The sequence below is a fragment of the Geotrypetes seraphini genome, chromosome 2 (genome assembly GCF_902459505.1).
Source record: "Geotrypetes seraphini chromosome 2, aGeoSer1.1, whole genome shotgun sequence".
Classification (NCBI taxonomy): Eukaryota; Metazoa; Chordata; class Amphibia; order Gymnophiona; family Dermophiidae; genus Geotrypetes; species Geotrypetes seraphini.
The window spans coordinates 295767335-295785365 of NC_047085.1; the positions used below are offsets into that span (position 1 = coordinate 295767335).

Here is an 18031-nt window from a genome sequence, read left to right on the forward strand (position 1 = left end):
TAAACAGGCAGATAGACAAGAGTGACTCAGTTGACATTATATATCTAGATTTTCAGAAGGTGTTCGACAAGGTTCCGCATGAACGACTACTTTGAAAAATTGTGAGCCATGGAATCGAGGGTGAAATACTCATGTGGATTAAAAACTGTCTGGCAGATAGGAAACAGAAAGTGGGGGTAAATGGACAATGCTCGGACTGGAAAAGTGTCACGAGTGGAGTGCTGCAGGGTTCGGTGCTTGGACCCGTGCTCTTCAACATATTTATAAACAACCTGGAAATTGGTACGACGAGTGAGGTGATTCAATTTGCAGACGATACGAAGTTATTCAGAATAGTTATGTTGCAGGAGGATTGCAAAGACCTGAAATGTGACATAAACACGCTCGAGAAATGGGCCGTGACATGGCAAATGAGGTTTTAAAGTGGATAAGTGTAAGGTGATGCATGTCGGTAACAGAAATCTTAAACACGAATACAGGATGTCCGGTGCAGTACTTGGAGAGACCCCCCAGGAAAGAGACTTGTGAGTAATGGTTGACAAGTCGATGAAGCTGTTTGCACAATGTGCGGCGGCAGCGGCGAAAAGGACGAACAGAATGTTAAGAATGATTAAGAAGGGGATCACGAACAGATCGGAAAAGATTATCATGCCGTTGTACAGGGCCATGGTACGCCCTCACCTGGAATACTACATCCAGCACTGGTCACCGTACATGAAGAAGTACTACTTGAAAGGGTCCAGAGAAGAGCGACTAAAATGGTTAAGTGGTAGAGGAGTTGCCGTACAGTGAGAGATTAGAGAAACTGTGCCTCTTCTCCTTTGAAAAGAGGGGACATGATTGAAACGTTCAAGATAATGAAGGGAATAGACTTAGTAAAGAGAGAGAATGAGAGGGCACTCTCTAAAGTTAAAAGGGATAGATTCTGTACAAACGAAAGGAAGTTCTTCTTAACCCAGAGAGTGGTAGAAAACTGGAACGCTCTTCCGGAGGCCGTTATAGGGGGGAAACCCTCCAGGGATTCAAGACAAAGTTAGATAAGTTCATGCTGAACCATAACGTATGCTGGTAAGGCTAGTCTCAGTTAGGGCACTGGTCTTTGACCTAAGGGCCGCCACGTGAGTGGACTGCTGGGCACGATGGACCACTGGTCTTACCCAGCAGCAGCAATTCTTATGTTCTTATTTGATGTGTTTAAAAATTCCTCTACAATAGAAATGGCTACTTTTTGAGGAATTACCATATATAAAGATTTTGTATCAAATGAGATGAGAAATGTAATGGCATCACATCTGTGATCTCATTCAATCTAGTCAAAAAATGAGCGGAATCTCTCAAATAAGAAAAACCTTTCACTACCAAAGGCTGAAGATGTGCATCTATGAAACAGGACAGGGGTTCCAAAATTGAACCTTTGCTGGATACTATAGGACATCCAGGGGGAGAATGGAAAGACTTAGGGACCTTGGGTAGGACGTAAAATACAGGTACCCTCGGATGATCTGTATTTAAAAATTGATGTTCTAGCTTAGTGAGGAAACCATCTGAAATTCCAATAGCTGTTATTTCTTTTATAGATATCATTAAAGTACTTGTTGGATCAGTGCTCAATTCTAAATAATCTGAGGCCACAGACAATTGTCTCATAACTTAATTTTTATAATCTGACATATTCAAAACTACTACTGTCCCTCCCTTGTCAGTCCGGCATATTCTTATATGGGAATTTGATTTAAGTTTTCTTAAAGCAAAATATTCCTCCTTAGTCAAATTATATGGTTGAAAAATCTTTTTCTTTTTAAATATTCTATTAGTTTCTCTTATAACTCTGTCTTTAAAAGTTACAAGATGTGGACTCAGAGGTGTGGGGGGTAGCCAACGTGATGGTTTGTAAAGACTAGATTTGTCATTTTAAGTAGTGAGATGATGGAAAAAATATTCCTTGAAATGTACTTTTTGAAAAAATCTCTCTAGATCTTTCCTCAAATGAAACAATTGCACTGGTTGTACTGGGATAAAAGTGAGACCTTTAGATAAAACTGATACTTCTACCTCTGACAGGGAATAGTTTGATAGATTTAGTACTATTTCCTTCTGTTGTCTGTCATTTGAGCTTTGAGACCTGATGTTGGGATGCTGCTGACGATTCCGGTTCTTCTGTCTCCATCTGCCCTGACACTTCAAGTAGGAATCTAAAGAAAATTCATTTGGAATGGAATCCTATTCCCAGGTTTCTTGCTCTCCTGTTAGCTCACAGTAAAAGCCATGTTAAATACCTAATGCACCTTAGCAAATAGATCTCTTAGAGATTATAATGGTACAAGCACACATTCTCAGCAGGACTGCAGAAAATCACTTACTTGCTTCTCAGTGAGAATGACTCTGCCCAGTAGCTGGTCCTCGAGACCTTTCATGGTGACAGTGAAGTCAATGATGGAAGTGCGAGCACTGATTTCTGGGGTATATGCAGGGTTTGGAAGCTTAGTGGTGATGTAGAGCTTGAAGCCGTTCATCACATCTATTTCCTTATCACCAACCTTAACCTTATTGAATAAGCAAGATATGTTACACGGATAATTACAAAGAAATAAAGCTTAACAAATTTATTTTTATACACAGAAGAAGAAGACAAAAGAGATGAAATGAGATATTACGAAAGTTATTCAAACAGTACATTTTTGCAGTGAATACACTATGGTGCTCATTTTAGAAGCATGGTTCAGGTGTTAAGATCTGCATTATGTTTATGTTGCATTTATGGTTACATCCTGATTTTACAATGCCAAGATATACATTTTTAGAATTTTAGAAATATATATCTGGCATGGGGGTGTGATCTGGTCATGCTTTAAACAGGATTAGGGCAGGCCCAAAAAATATCTCCTGGATTCTATATATTGCGCTGAAAATCGAATGCAAATTTAGGCATGTGCCCAATTTGCACACACAATTTGTGTACCAAGCCAATTAGTGCTAATTACTCAATGTTGGAAATCCTAAATCACACAGCAGAACATCAGTATAATCTTCTGAGACCTCAGAGGTGATTTATTTCACATGAGCCAACAAACACTCATGACTCACTTCATGAAAGTGGTGCAGGTGTTAATCTTGTTTGGTAGGCAGGGAAGGAGCACTAGCTTGATATTCCAGTGTGGCACAGGTGGGGTTGCAGGCATGGGTGTTTCGCTTGGGAGGGAGCATCACAAGAGAGAAATGGTAGAATATAAACCCTCAGTTTATATTCGAGCTACCATTTTTTTCCCTAAAAAGGGGGCAAAATGGTACCTTGGTTTATATTCGGATAGGTTTATATTCAAGTATATATGGTAGTTTACTTTAGGCCAATTTTCTTTCATTATGATTGTATTGGTCTATTCATAATATTATCTTAAAATTTTTTATTATGAAAATATTTTTATGCAATTCTTCTGTTATATTTATGTTCTGACATTATGCATGTTGTCATTCTACTTGTTTTTGATTGTATATATATAAAAATAAGGATGTCCTGCATGCTTGTATGTGGTGTGCGTGTTGTTGGAGCGGCGCTGGCTTGATGGGGGAGTTCAGAGGTCCTGCGCATGCATCTGGAGGATGGCTGGCTTGAATCAGAAGCCAGGAGGCGCTGGTAGACGGCAGAGGCATCGGCCGAAGAGGGAGGAGAGCCGAACGGGGACCCCAGGGAAAGGAAACCACCACACTGCAAGGGCTGCAGCACCCACAGGTAGGTACCCACTCCTGGGCCACCATAGTGAGAGCTCGTGTAGCGAGTCAACACTCGTTTTGCGAGACGAAAGTTTGCTGAGTATTTTGCTCGTCTTGCAAAACACTTGCAAACCGAGGTTCCACTTTATTTTATTTATTTAGTGGCTAAGTGGTGCCTAAGCCACAATATACCCATAAACATGCCCACTTAAGTGTTAGGTGCCGCTAAGTGCCATGCAATAAGCACCTATCTTTTATAGAATCGGATAGGCGCCCATCACGCAATTAAATATATTTTCCAATTACTGAACCTATTAAGGGTATTTTGCCAATTACATTAGGCGCCCTTTATAGAATCAGCCCCTATAGTCCTCCTTTAATGCAATTTGTTTGATCTAAGCAAACTGCAATCTTGGCCCCTTCCAAAGCAATTGTTATGCATTTATGACAGTCAAACATCACAATAACAATTGTTCTTTATAACAAATCATTTTGGTGGTTTCCCAGTCCTAGTCTGACCACTGAAACAGAAATAGAAGACAAGCACATAGCTACTTCAGTGACACATTGTGAATGATTCTCATGCCCATTCATTTATACAAAAGGCATGGAAATAAGTTTCCAAGGTTCCAATGCATCTAATATAATAAAATGCTAGGCCGCGCATGCGCACTAAAAAAAACGTGTTCCCTGAGCTGTCCCGTTTTTTTTAGTGCGCATGCGCGGGTTGTACGTCACCAAACTCGGCAACGCAAGCCATGTCCGCCGTCGGCCTCGAGCTCCTGGGGGCCGGCGGCTCCTGTCGCCCAGCCGGTGCTGAGTCCCCCCCACTCCCACTTCAGCTGGCACCGACGGTTTGAGAATGAGGGAGAGAACAACGCAGCCAGACGGACCGCGGGAAGGGAAAGGGGGGGAGGGTTTCGAGGGAGCCGGCTGGCCGCATAAATTATTTTAATTTGAAATCTGCCGCCGTCGCCGCGGCTCCTCTCTCATCTTCCGACATAATATAAGTGCAGCTCATGAGAGGAGCCGCGGCGGCGGCTTTGAAAACGGCTCCCTTAGTTCGCTGCATTTTTTTTTTAAGTTTAAAACTGCCGCCGTGGCTCCTCTCACGATCCCGGCCTGTGTCAGAGAAGGCTTCCGACGCATGCCGGATCGTGAGAGGAGCCGCGTAGGCATCTTTAAACTTAAAAAAAAATCCAGCAAAGAACTAAGGGAGCCGTTTTATCTCCATGCTGCTACGAAGGAACAGGTGAGGGGGAGGGAAATGCTGATGCTGATGCACAGGGAGCAGGCAGGCATGGCAGGCAAGCAGGGGAAGAGGGAAAGGGGCTGCTTTGGGGGTAGGGGTGTGCTGGGGGCACATAGCAGTCATGGGCAGGGGATCACAGAACAGGCAGGCATGGCTCAACAAAGGGAGAGGGAAAGGGGGCTACTTTGGGGTGAGGGGTTTCCTGGGCCAGACAGCAATCATAGGGGGGAAACAGAAAGGGGCCACGGAGCAGGCAGGCATGGCACAAAAGGGGGCAGGGGCATTGGGAAACGGGGCTGCTTTGGGGGGAAGGGTGTTCTGGGGGCACACACCAATCATGCCGGGGAAGAGAAGGGGGCCACAGAGAGATAGGCAGGCATGGCGCAAGACAGAGACACAGACAGAAAGAATGACAGACAGACAGACAGCATCCAAGCACAGAGAGAGAAAGGAAAAAAAAAAACAGTCGTCTACTCTAGCACCTGTTGCACAGGGGGAGAACGAAAGAGATGCTGATGGACAGGGGGTTGAAGAAAAGGAACGGAGGACTAATGTTGGACAGGGGGAGAAGGAAAGAGGTGCTTCTGGACAGGGGTGAGGTAAAACAAAGGGAGAAGGGCTGCTGCTGCATAAGGAGAGCAGTGAAGGGGTGGTGGTGGACACAGGGGAGGTAAAAGGAAGGGAAAATGGACAGGGGAAGCAGGCAAGGGGTGGTGATGGACAGCCAAGGAAAAAGAAAGGCAGAAAGAAAAAAAGCGGCTAAGGAGAGAGAGAGAAAGAAATAAAGACAGACACACACACATATGTTCTAGCACCCGTTAATGTAACGGGCTTAAAGACTAGTAATAAAATAAAACAAATGAAGATCAGAATGCAACTGGGATAAAGAGAAACAAGTTGTTTCAAACTAGACTAGAATGGTATGTTATATTATTTTTAAGAAGTGAATGCCTTGCTCCCATTGCTTACATAGTATTGCCAATAAAGCCCTAAAGGAGTTTTCTAACAGCTGAATGATTTACATTATATCAGTGTTGTGTGCAATCATTCTGCCTTGGTAAACACCACATGACAAGTTCATCCATAATAGAATCGAAAATAGTAAGGGGGCCTTTTACAAAGCCACAGTATCAGTGCTGCTGCACTAAATGCACCACAGCCCATTTAATTCCTATGGGTTTCAGTGCATTTACTGTGGCAACATCACTATCATGGTTTTGTAAAAGGGGCCCTAAAAGCATTGTATGAAATCTACAAGTCCTATATGTAGACATCATATTGAAAAAAAGCATGACGAGTTTAAACAACATATAGCTTAATATGAAGCCTTCTACCTTGTAAGTGGAACCTGTTTTAATGAAGTTCTTTTCTAATACACTATCCAATGCTGGGTCCAACTCCTCTCCAACATCTTCAATGAGTAGTGGTCTTCCCAAGGAAAGACTGTCCTCCAGATGGTTTCTAAAATACTTATGGTTCAGTGATGTAATCTGAAAAAAAGAAATATGCACAAAGTCATTATTTCATTTGGAAGAACAGGGCCTTCCCCAAAGTGCAAGTAGAATAATTTCCCAGGGCAGCACAGTATCTGCAGACAGTACAGGGGACATATAGAAGGAACAATGGTTTATGACAAAAGATAGAGACTGGGAAGAGAGGAGACATGGGGAATAAGAGAGAAAAATATTACTAAATAGGATGAAAAGAGCTTGGCACTATGCATTAACAGTGAAAATAAAAACAGTCACATTGTGAGAGTGACAAAAAATAAAAGAGAAAGCAAAGTTACTTACCTGTAGCAGGTGTTCTCCAAAGACAGCGAGTATATATTCTCACATATGGGTAATGTCATCCACGGAACAAAGCACGGCAGTCAAAAATGTACTTGCATCTCTTTCAAAATTTTATATGGTATTTTTAGTCCCCTTGTTCCCTTATTATGGAACAAGTGTTTAAGCCTATTACATTAACGGGTGCTAGAGTAGATGTGTCTGTCTGTCTGTCTTTCTTTCTTTCTTTCTCTCCCTCTCCTTTTCCACTTTCTTTCTGTCTGTCTGTCTCTCTCTCCTTGGCCACTTTCTACACTCAGGCCCAACAATTGTCCCTTTCTATTCCCTCCCTCCTTCCTATGTCCTTAGTGCCCCCAGTGCCCCCTTCCCATGTCCTTAGTGTCCCCAGTGCCTCCTTCCTATGTCCTTAGTGCCCCCCAGTGCCTCCTTCCCATGTCCTAAGTGCCTCTTCCCATGTCCTAAGTGCCCCAGTGCCCCTTCCCATGTTCTTAGTGTCCCCAGTGCTCCTTCCTATGTCCCCCCTCACTACCTTCCAGCCTTTGACCCACCTCCCTCCCCTGAAGCTAGCCAGCCTACCTCCCTCCCTATCTGCCACGCTAAAGCCAGCCTGCCTGCCTCCCTCCAGCTCCAAAGCCTGCCCCCCCCGTACCGGCCCCCGCTGCTGTTACCTACCATCTGGCCTACCGCTGCTTCAAACACCCCACCCCCCAACCCCGGTCCGCCACCGCTGCTGCCCGCCGCAACAAAAGCAAAGGGAAAAGGGTCCGCCACACACAAACCGCTACAGGTTCCAGCTGAACGCGTCAAATACTGCCACAGAGCTATAGATCACAGAGGCAGGGATCACGAAGTTGTAAGTTGCGCGCTTAGGGTTTTATTATGATAAATATTTACAGATTCTCCTATGCAAGAGGCATCCAACAATTCAAACTCTCCCTTCCTTCCAGAAAAGGAATTAAAGGAGTTAATATCTTTAGTCAATCTCTGGCTTTTAAACTTTCGCAACTATGGAATGAACTCCCCTTAACTCTGAGGAGCCCCAGTCCTTTCCAATCTTTTTGTAAATTTCTAAAAATCTTTTTATTTGCTAAACATTTTAAAAATTAATCTTTTTTGAAACTTCTGCTCTTAGCTTTTCACTTCTTATTTAATTGTTGTAAACCGAGTCGAGCTTCCTTAGGTTTGATGACTCGGTATATAAAGTTAAGTTTTTAGTTTAGTTTACCGTCAGTTTAAAACTTTAAGACCGCCTTCCCGCTCAATGTTGGCTTGCGGGACCTGCAGTTCAGTACGAAGCCAACTAGGGGAGGTGGGAGGGTTGTTAGACTATACAGTATGCCTGCTGTCCATGGAGAACATCTGCTACAGGTGAGTAACTTTGCTTTCTCAAAGGACAAGCAGGCATGATTATATTCTCACATATGGGACTTCCAAGCTGCCAGGATATGCCTCTGAGAAGAGAGTTATTGACAACTACCATGGGCCTAACAAAATTAAAAGGGTTTGAGAGAAGTCAGCATTTAAGTGGAGAATAAATTTTGTAGAACTGCTTGGCCAAACCAACTATAACCTTCTGGAATGATTCTCCAAACAATGATGGGATGAACTGAGGACCAGGTAGCTGCTTTACAGATGTCCTCAATAGGAGTGGAACGTAAATGGGCTACTGAAGTTGCCATTGCTTGAACTTCATTTGTAGTGACATGGCCTTCAAGAATCAGCTATGTGGAGATGGTTCTCTTGCTAATAGGAGCTCTGAGTCTGGTAGGATTGAATGACAGGAAGTTGAGAGGTAGTTCTGTGAGGTTTGATCCAATCTAAGTAGTAAACAAGAGCACGTTTACAGTCCAATATATGGAGTGCTGTTTAACCAGGGTGAGAATGTGATCTTGGAAAGAAGACAGGTAGAATAACTATGGAATAGTTCAGATAAAATTCCAAGATGACCTTTGGGAGGAACTTGGGATGTGTACAAAGAACTTCCCTGTCATGGTAGAATGCTGTATAGCAGGGGTGCCCACACTTTATGGGCTTGCGAGCTATTTTTATAATGACTAAGTCAAAATGATCTACCAACAATAAAATTTAAAAAAAACACAAAGCACACTGAAAGGCAGAGAAAATGTTAATTATTCATATTCTGGGTTTTTTCAAAGAGGTCACGGCAGATGACTCTATGCAATGTCACCTCAGTAACAAAATACAAAAATAGACAAATACACCCCCTCCCTTTTTACTAAACCACAATAGTAGGTTTTAGCACAGGGAGTTACGCTGAATGCCTCGCGCTGCTCTCAATGCTCATAGGCTCCCTGCGCTAAAAAACAATATTGCGGTTTAGTAAAAGGGAGCCATAGTGCAAAATATAGACAGCAGATATAAATTCTCAAAACAGACACATTTTGATCACTAAATTGAAAATAAAATCATTTTTCCTACCTTTGCTGTTTGGTGATTTCATGAGTCTCTGGTTGCACTTTCTTCTTCTGACTGTGCATCCAATCTTTCTTCCTTTCTTTCAGCCTCCTGTATGTTTCCTTTCCTCCAGACCTCATTCTCTCCCCCAACTTTTTCTTTCTGTCTCCCTGTTCCCCCTTCTTTCTGTCTCCCTGTCTGCCCCCTTTCTTTCTTTTTCCGTGCCCTCCCCCAAGCCACTCGGTTTGCTGCCACCGCCATCGGGGAACAGCCCCAAGCCACCGCCGTCCCAAGCTTTCCCTGCAGAAGTGTCACGCTGACCAGCATTCCGCTCCCTGACGTCAATTCTGACGTAGGAGAGGAAGTTCCGGGCCAACAAGGCATTTCTCCTCTTTCCATCCAGCCTGAGCCCCATCTCTCCTTGATCCAGCATTTCCCTTCTGTGTCTGTCAGAATTACCATTCCACCTGTTTTCCAGCATCACCCTTCTTTGTGTCCATCTCACCTATATCCCTATCTCACCACTTTTTCAGAATCTTCTTTGTCTCTGTCCTTGTCTTTACCCCATGTTCACCATTTGCCCTTTCAATGTCTTTATCTCCCCCCCCCACACTTTTTCAGCATTACTTCTATGTCTCTATTTCACCTCCTCTTCATGTCCCCTCTGTATCTCTATCCTTATTCAGTAGGTCCTGCTTACTCTTTCTCTTCTTTGTGTCACTATCTCCATTTTCAGCTTTCCCCCCTTTTCCTTTGTTAATGCACCCTGTAGCCAGAATCTTTCCACCCTCCCTCCACTCCGGCCCAGCATGAAATATTTCCTTTTGTTTTCCTCCCCTCTCTCTTTCTCTCTCTCTTCTGCTCCCTCACCCACGAGTCTTGCATCTGGCCCTCTCCCTTCTACCTGCACCTAGCAAAACCCCCCTGCTCCGTGGTTCTCTTAAGCAACTCGTCAGCAGCGGTGATCAAGACAAGCTGCCGACATCAAGGCCTTCCCTCTACGAGTCCCGCCTTTATGGAAAAAGGAAGTTGAAACAAGCGGGACTCGCAGAGGGTAGGCCCCGATGTCAGAAGCTTGTGTCGATCGCTGCTGCTGAGTTACCGAAGAGAGCCGCGGAGCAGGGGGTGTGGTCAGAAGCAGGTAGAAGGGAGAGGGCTGCTGGAAGATGTAGAAGTTCCGGAGTATGACACCGACCCGGGCCAGGATGATTTCTTTTTCAGGCTGTTGCTGCTGCCGCCGCCACGCCACCACGCCCCCACCCTCCCCCCGAAATGACAAAAAAAACAGCCTAATGCCCGGCGTCGGCGTCTTTGACGTCGGGGAGAGGAAGGCTGATAGGCCCGGTAGATCGGGACGGCAACATGAGTCTATCACAGAGCCCGGGATGGGCTCTGCGATCGACTCACGTTGCCTTCCTGAGCTACCGGTCGATCGCGATCGACGCATTGGGCACCTCTGCTGTATAGGATGGGTATGTCATAAGCGCTTGAAGTTTACTGACCCAGTGTGTAGACGTAAGAGCGATAAAGAAGACACTTTCCATGTGAGATGCTTGAGGAATGTAGTTGAGAGTGGTTCAAAGGGAGACTCCATCAGAGTGGAAAGCACTATTTTAAGGTCCCAGGCAATGGGACAAGGCTTGGTAAGGCCTTTAATAAATCTGGAAACCAAAAAATGTATAGATAATGTTTTTATCCAACAGTGAATGAAAAGTACTAATTGGACTAAGATGAACTCTGACTGAAGCACTCTTGAGACCAGAATTGGAAAGGTGTAGAAGATAGTCAAGGACCAATGGAAGAGGACAAGTGCTCAGATTTAGTGAATGGAGATTACACCAGACTGTGAAGTGAGTCCACTTGAAATGATAACAGTGCTGTATGGAAGGTTTTCTAGAAACTTTAATGATGGCTGACACTGGTGCCAATAGGGCGAAAGCATTTATTTACCCACTGAGAGAGAAATACCATGCTGTGAGTGCTAACTAGATTGGAATGAAAGAGCAAATCTTTGTTCTGTGCCAGCAATGTTGGAAAGACTTGAAGTGTGATGGATTCCTGTACGTTGAGTTGTAGGAGGAGAGGGAACCATGGCTGACATGGCCACCAAGTTGCCATGATGGCTTGTTCTTAGTGAAGTTTGAGAAGAGTTTTTCAGACTAGAAAAATTGGAAGGAAGGCATATAGAAACTTGCCGCCAACAGTCAAGGAAGAAGGCATCTGACTCTAGAAGACTGGGATTGTATCTGGAACAGAAGAGTGGAAGGGGAACAGGTTGGGGGGTAAAGCAAAGAGGTCTACTTTGGAGGTCCCCCAATCTGTGAATATCTGTCATAAGATGGTTGTGTTGAGCATGAGACTGAAGGAGTCTGCTTAGCTTGTCTGTTATGACATTTATTTATTTAAAAATTTCTATACCATTTAAAACCAAATTGTTTACATGAATTTCATACATAAATTATAAAAGAACATAATAAACAAGAACATAACAGTCCTAAAAAATATCTGCAAAATAGCAGCAAAAGCTTAAACAAAAAGATCATGAATAATTTTTCAGCTAAACCAGAGAAAATTACTAACTAGAAAAAGGCAATTTTGTTTTCATTCCAGATATACTGCTTTGAGGAATATATTGTGAGGAATCGCCCAAATCCAAATATGGATCACTTCCTAGTAGAATGGGTGAGACCGTTTGTTCAAGTAGAACAGGGGTGTCAAACTCAAATCACATAAGGGGCCGAAATCTAAAACACAGGCTACGTCGCGGGGCCAAATTTTTTATTAAAATATTTAGGCCTCCTTTAACAAAACTGTGATAGCAGTTTCTAGCATGGGGAGCCGCAATGAATAGCCCGCTCCTGATGCTCATTGAGTTCCTATGAGCGTTGTGATCAGCACGGGCCATTCAGTGTGGCTCCCCGCACTAGAAACTGCTATCACAGTTTCATAAAAGAGGGGGGTTAGTCTTAGTAGAAGTTTAGGGATACAAACTCTTCAACCCACACCAGCTCTTGTGGTATAAACAAAATAAATAAAAAAGACTTTTCCTCTCTCTTTTAGGTCCTAGTTCACTCTTGCTATCTAAAACCAGCTCTGACAAGATATACATTTCAAATCTGACATATTGTAATCACAAAAATAAAATAAAATTATTTTTTCTACCTTTTGTTGTCAGGTCATTTTGCTTTTCCATCATCTTGGTTCCAGTTTCTCTTTCTGCTTTTTGTCTATCTTCTACTAATTTTCTTTCCAGTATCTGCTGTTCATTTTTTCTCCTCTTCTCTCTTGTTCCATTCCCTCCTTATGCCTGTCTTGAACATACTGATTTTCCCATTCAGCTTTCTTAACTTTTCTTTTCTTTTTTGTCTCTGTCTTTTTTGCTTTGTGCACTGAATCAGTTAGGAAGAGGGAGCTGGCTCGAAGATAACGCCACATCGATCACACCGTGGACCGGCGGTTGAAGAACACTGTTTTGGGCCTGATGCACGTGCCGGCCCTGTGGACCGGCACTGGTCCATGGACCGGTGGTTGAAGAACATTGGTCTAAGTCACAACGGCCAAGTTCCGTCGATCCTGTGCTGTATAACTTTCGGTTATACATGCTGTACGACTAAGTCTAAGCTGGCCCACATCCCACCCAACTCCCACCCTCGACACTCCTCCTGAAATGCCCCGTTTAGCTTTGGTCATTCAGCGGCACCATGAAGGCCTAGGTCGTTTAGAAATACGTCCAAAACCCATTTTTATTATCGGCACTTGGATGCATTTGGACAATGTTCGTCCAAGTGCCAACTTTGGCCGGTTTTTGGATGTTTTTCTCTTTCGATTATGAGCCCCTTAGTATTTAGTAAGCGCTAATCTTTACCACGCGCTAAATTGGTTAGCACACCTTAATAAAAGGACCTTAAGTATCTTAATAAAAAATTTGGCCCGCGACTTAGCCCTTGTTTTAGAATTTGACCCCTTATGTGATTGAGTTTGATACCTCTGGCCTAGAGGAAACCTTGTGTTTTCTACTCCCTTGCTGGCTATCTTGGTGTTTGTTAACTGAGGGCAAGTGTTTTTCCCCTCTGGTGACAAGGGAAGTTTCTTTCTGCTGAATCCTGAATTCAGGATTTTTACTGCGCTGTGTACCTTCCCTTCCACAATGCATATACAATGTATATATATTTTTGTTTTTATTTATTTATAGCTATAAACCTACACATACACATATGTATTAATTACTCCCCAAGGTAAGCAAATTATATTTTCCCCAAAATATGCAACAGATCTTTTATGCGATCATATAAAACACCAGCATGCAAATATGGTGTTTTTACGAGTATGAGATGATTTGGAAACATACGTCATTCATAATTTTCCTTGGATAAAGTATTTTTCAAAATGACTTAGGGGTTCTTTTACTAAGCTGCAGTAAGCACTAATGCGTGCTTACCACAGTTCCCTCTAAACTAAGTGGAAGTCCTCCCCCAACAGTATTGCTAGTGGAGGTGCTATCACATTTTCTGTGCTAATTGGTTAGCACATCTACATTGCTATGTGTTAACTAATTAACATGTGGTTAGCATGTGAGCCTTTACTACTTACACAATAGGTGGTGGTAGGGGCTCACATGCTAATGGCCATGCACTAATGGGGAAATTAGTACATATTCATTAATAGAAAAAAAATTAGAGATTTGGTCAATTTACGCATGCAGAAAAATGGCCTTAGAATATGGGAATGACTTGCATAAACGTTTAAGTGCCCTTTTGGCCTAAGTTCCTAGGTGCAGAAAGTTGGCAGCAGGGCAATGTCCATTCTCAAAAAACCCGTCCAAAATAAGTTTTTTTAAAAAAAGAATGGCCTACCTCTACATTCAGCAGCCCAGACTGCTACTACGTCTATCCTTACAACACATTCCCAACCAAAAAAATTGCCTAAGTCCCAAACGCCCAAAACAAGACCTTTTAGGCGAAGGAGGGGGCCAGTCCTTCACCTAAAAGCAGGATTCTTTAACCGGCATCTGTCATAAACAACACCGGTTACAGAATCCTGGAACCATCTCCCCCTCCCTCGCAATGATCGCGGCAGGAGAGATGCCCAATCTCTCCTGCCAGGCAAACCCCTCCCCCCCAACACCCATGTGATTAGTGATCATTGGCAGGAGAGATGCCCAATCTCTTCTGCCAAACAACTCCCCACCCAACACCCGCATGATTAGCGATCATGGGCAGGAGAGATACCCAATCTCTCCTGCCGGACACAAACCTCCCCACCGCAATCATCGGCAGGAGGGTGCCCAATCCCTCCTGCTGGACAACCCCCTGAACCCCCTTCCTCCCAACTGCACACCCCCATAGACCTCCCTCCACACACCCCGGGCCCCCTAACTCCCCAAACCCCACAGGACCTCTCCTCTAACCTTAATAGATGGCCAGACAGATAGATTCTCCCTCCGGCCGGCCGGCAGGCCTGCCTTCCTCTTAATGGCGGGCCTGCCCATTTCCGGTGTATTGTGGGATGCACCAGGGAGGAAGCTAGTGCCTGATGTGCCTAAGGCCCAATTCCGGTTAGCCCAGGTGCCTAAGACCCCTCCTATAGGCGGGGCCTTAGGCGCATGGGCCAATCAGGCCCTAGGCCCCTCTCTGGTGTATCCAACAATACACCGGGAAGGGGCAGACCCACCATTCAGATGAAGGAGGGCCTGCCGGCTGGACAAAAGATCCATGCCAGCCGGCCATCTATTAAGGTTAGGAGGGTCCAGGGGGTCTGGGGTGGTGGCTTGATTCGGAACTTATACCTGTTTTGACTTGGTCTAAGTGAAAACACATAAGTTCTGTCTAGCAACCTATCAAAGTTTTTTGGTTATGACTTCCAGACGACTAAGTCTAGGTCGGCCCACCTCCCACCCTATCCACTCCTCCAAAAACACCCCTTTTCACTCTGGGTGTACAGAGGCAGTGTAAAGGCCTAAGCTGGTTTTAGATACATCTAAAACCAGTTTTGATTATCGGTACTTGGACGATCTGTCTATGTGATCATCCAAGTACCGACTTAGGCTGCTTTTTGGACTTTTTATTATTATTATTATTATTATGAGCCCCATAGCTCTTTGCTTCTGAATTTACCCCCCTTTTTATGAAGATGTGTTAGTTTTTTTTATCACCAGCCATGGCGGTATTAGCTCTAATGCTCATAGGACAATAAAAAAGTCTAAAAGGGGAGTAAATTAAGAATGGTTTTTTCAGATGAATTTTGGAAATTCTGTGTATTTAAAGGTTTGTACCCATATTTGAATTTCTAAGGTCTTTTTCATCCTAAAAATATAACTGAATCAAATATAAATTTTTAAATAGTATGTAAGACTGCTATTGAGTAAAGAGTGATATAATGATTAAGTGGAATGCTTGGGTACTATTTTATTTTGGATCCTCTTTGATGTTTAGTGCAGTGATCACAAGTATCTTACCTGAAGTTCATTTCTGCATTCCTTATTTTTAATCCAGCTCTTTCCCTGAGTTTGTGGGTCAATCAACAAAGGATAACGAGCAGCTTTGGTAACAATAATCCCATTCTGAATGGAGAGATCATCATTTGGAAGTCCTTGAAGGTTCCATTCACTAATGGTTGGTGCATCAATTAGCATCCCCATGAGGTTCAAATTGCTACCAAAAGGGATTTTTCGGATTTTCATTTCTCTCCTCCAGTCCGTCAACAACAGATTACGGAACTCCTGGTTAAAGGGTCCGGAGTAGGACAGAAAAGCTGTAGCTAGTAACACATCCCCTAAAAGAAATGACAATGATTACTGCAAGGAGTAAACTTCTGTAATCCTTGTTAGTACCAACAAGGGAAATATGTCAATGATTTAGTAATTCACCCTAATATTATAATCATCCAAAATACAGTATACCCTAGCACTCATTAAGAACCAAACAGAAAAGTATTGTTATATAATCTATCAAAAAAATGGAGAAAAGACCTCAGTGTCATAGGGGGTGTTACAAAGATTTAACGCCCCCACAGACAAACTTGTTTCAACAATTTGTTGAGACAAGTAGACACATCCTTGGTCAGAAAAACCCCATCTAATTTATTCTTCTTCAATGGCTAGAATTTCTAACTTTCAAAACCAGTGTATAAAAATAGAATAGAATAACGCAAAGCAAAATGTAATGTAATGTAATGTAATGTAATTTATTTCTTATATACCGCTACATCCGTTAGGTTCTAAGCGGTTTACAGAAAATATACATTAAGATTAGAAATAAGAAAGGTACTTGAAAAATTCCCTTACTGTCCCGAAGGCTCACAATCTAACTAAAGTACCTGGAGGGTAATAGAGAAGTGAAAAGTAGAGTTAGAGGAAAAATAAAAATAAAATAAACATTTTAACAAGACAGCATTGATCTAAATACTTTGGAAGGTAGAAGAGAGGAGAGAAAGGAATAGAAGCAGAAGGGGGAGCCGTTGAACAGTAGAATTCTGGAGAAATTTAAATGATAGAAATAGAACAAAACAAAGACAAAAGGCAAAACAATAGATAAGATTAAAGATAAATCATAAGCTGGAAAGAAAAATAAAATAAAACTTTGTCTTCAATCCACGGTTTCAGCGTCAGTGATGAAGTGGAGCAAGTAAGTTTAGGAGGAGCGATTGACGTTTCCAGAAAGGGCTTCTTCAGGGAAGAGACTTGGCAGACAGTCCCAGGATGCCTATGTCTCCTCCCCTGCGATGTTCTCCCATCCATGCATTCCCTCCCAGACACACTGCCCGTGCCCCAGCCGCTCCAAGGAGGCTGCCCCAGATGAGGCCCACGGTGAATGCAGGATTCTCTCCTCTGCGGGAAAGCCGCCCGGAGCCGACAGTCGATCTTCTTAGCGGATTGCATGGGGGGAAGAGTTCACACTCTTGGTGGGATCGGGTCTGTGTGCTCTCGGTGGTTGTGGCTGGTCTCGTTGCTGCTTAGGTGTAAAAGCAATTGATCTCCACTGCTGCTGATATTTAAAAGCAGGCAGATTGATCTCTCCAATGGACTGCAGGGGGAGGAGTTGACACTCCTGGCAGGATCGGGTCTGTGGGCTCTTGGTAGGTCTCGCTGCTGCTTGTATGTAAAAGCAGTTGTTTTTCTACTGCTGCTGATATTTAAAGCAGGTAGATTGATCTCTTAAACGGGATATAGGGGGAGGAGCTCACATGCCTGGTTGGATCGGGGCAAGGGCTCCTATTATAGGCTGCTTAGGTGTAAAAGCAGTTGATCTCCTACTTCTGATAATATTTAAAAGCAAGCATATTGATTTTTCCAACGGAATGCTGGGGGAAGAGCTTACTTGTTTGGCTGGATCAGGGCAAAGGGCTCTCGGTAGTGGTAGCTGGTCCTGTTGCTGCTTAAGTGTAAAAAACAGTTGATCTTCCTAGTGGACTGCAGGGGGAGGTGGAGCTCACACTCTTGGCTGGATCGGGTCTGTGTGCTCTTGGTAGTTGCGGATAGTTCCGCTGCTGCTGAGGTGTAAAAGCAGTTGATTTCCCACAGTTGCTGATATTTAAAAGCAGGTAGATTGATCTCTCCAATGGACTGCAGAGGGAGGAGCTCACATGCCTGGCTGGATCGGGGCAAAGGGCTCTTGGTAGTGGTGTCTGGTCCTGCTGCTGCTTAGGTGTAAAAGCAGTTGATTTTCCTAGCGAACTGCAGGGAGGGTGGAGCTCATATTTTTGCAGGACCGGGACTGTGGGTTTTTGGTGGGTTGGTCCCGTTGCTGCTTAGGTGTAAAAGCAATTGATCTCCCACTGCTGCTGATATTTAAAAGCAGGCAGATTGTCCAGGGAGAGGAGCTCTGCACAAATGCAGGCACAAATTCAAATCATTGCCAATTAACACAAT

General features: G+C 43.7%; 1 protein-coding gene across 2 annotated transcripts in view; it reads right to left on the reverse strand.

Annotated features, from left to right (window-relative positions):
• DNAH5 (dynein axonemal heavy chain 5) overlaps window positions 1–18031 on the reverse strand; it is a 598099-nt gene that overhangs the window by 106017 nt on the left and 474051 nt on the right. For both annotated transcript variants that reach the window (XM_033929843.1, XM_033929844.1), the window contains exons 63-65: window positions 15620–15936; window positions 6295–6450; window positions 2361–2543 (exon numbers count right to left, since the gene is read on the reverse strand). In XM_033929843.1, the coding sequence (XP_033785734.1) occupies window positions 2361–2543; window positions 6295–6450; window positions 15620–15936 (656 nt within the window). The remainder of the gene's footprint in view (window positions 1–2360; window positions 2544–6294; window positions 6451–15619; window positions 15937–18031) is intronic.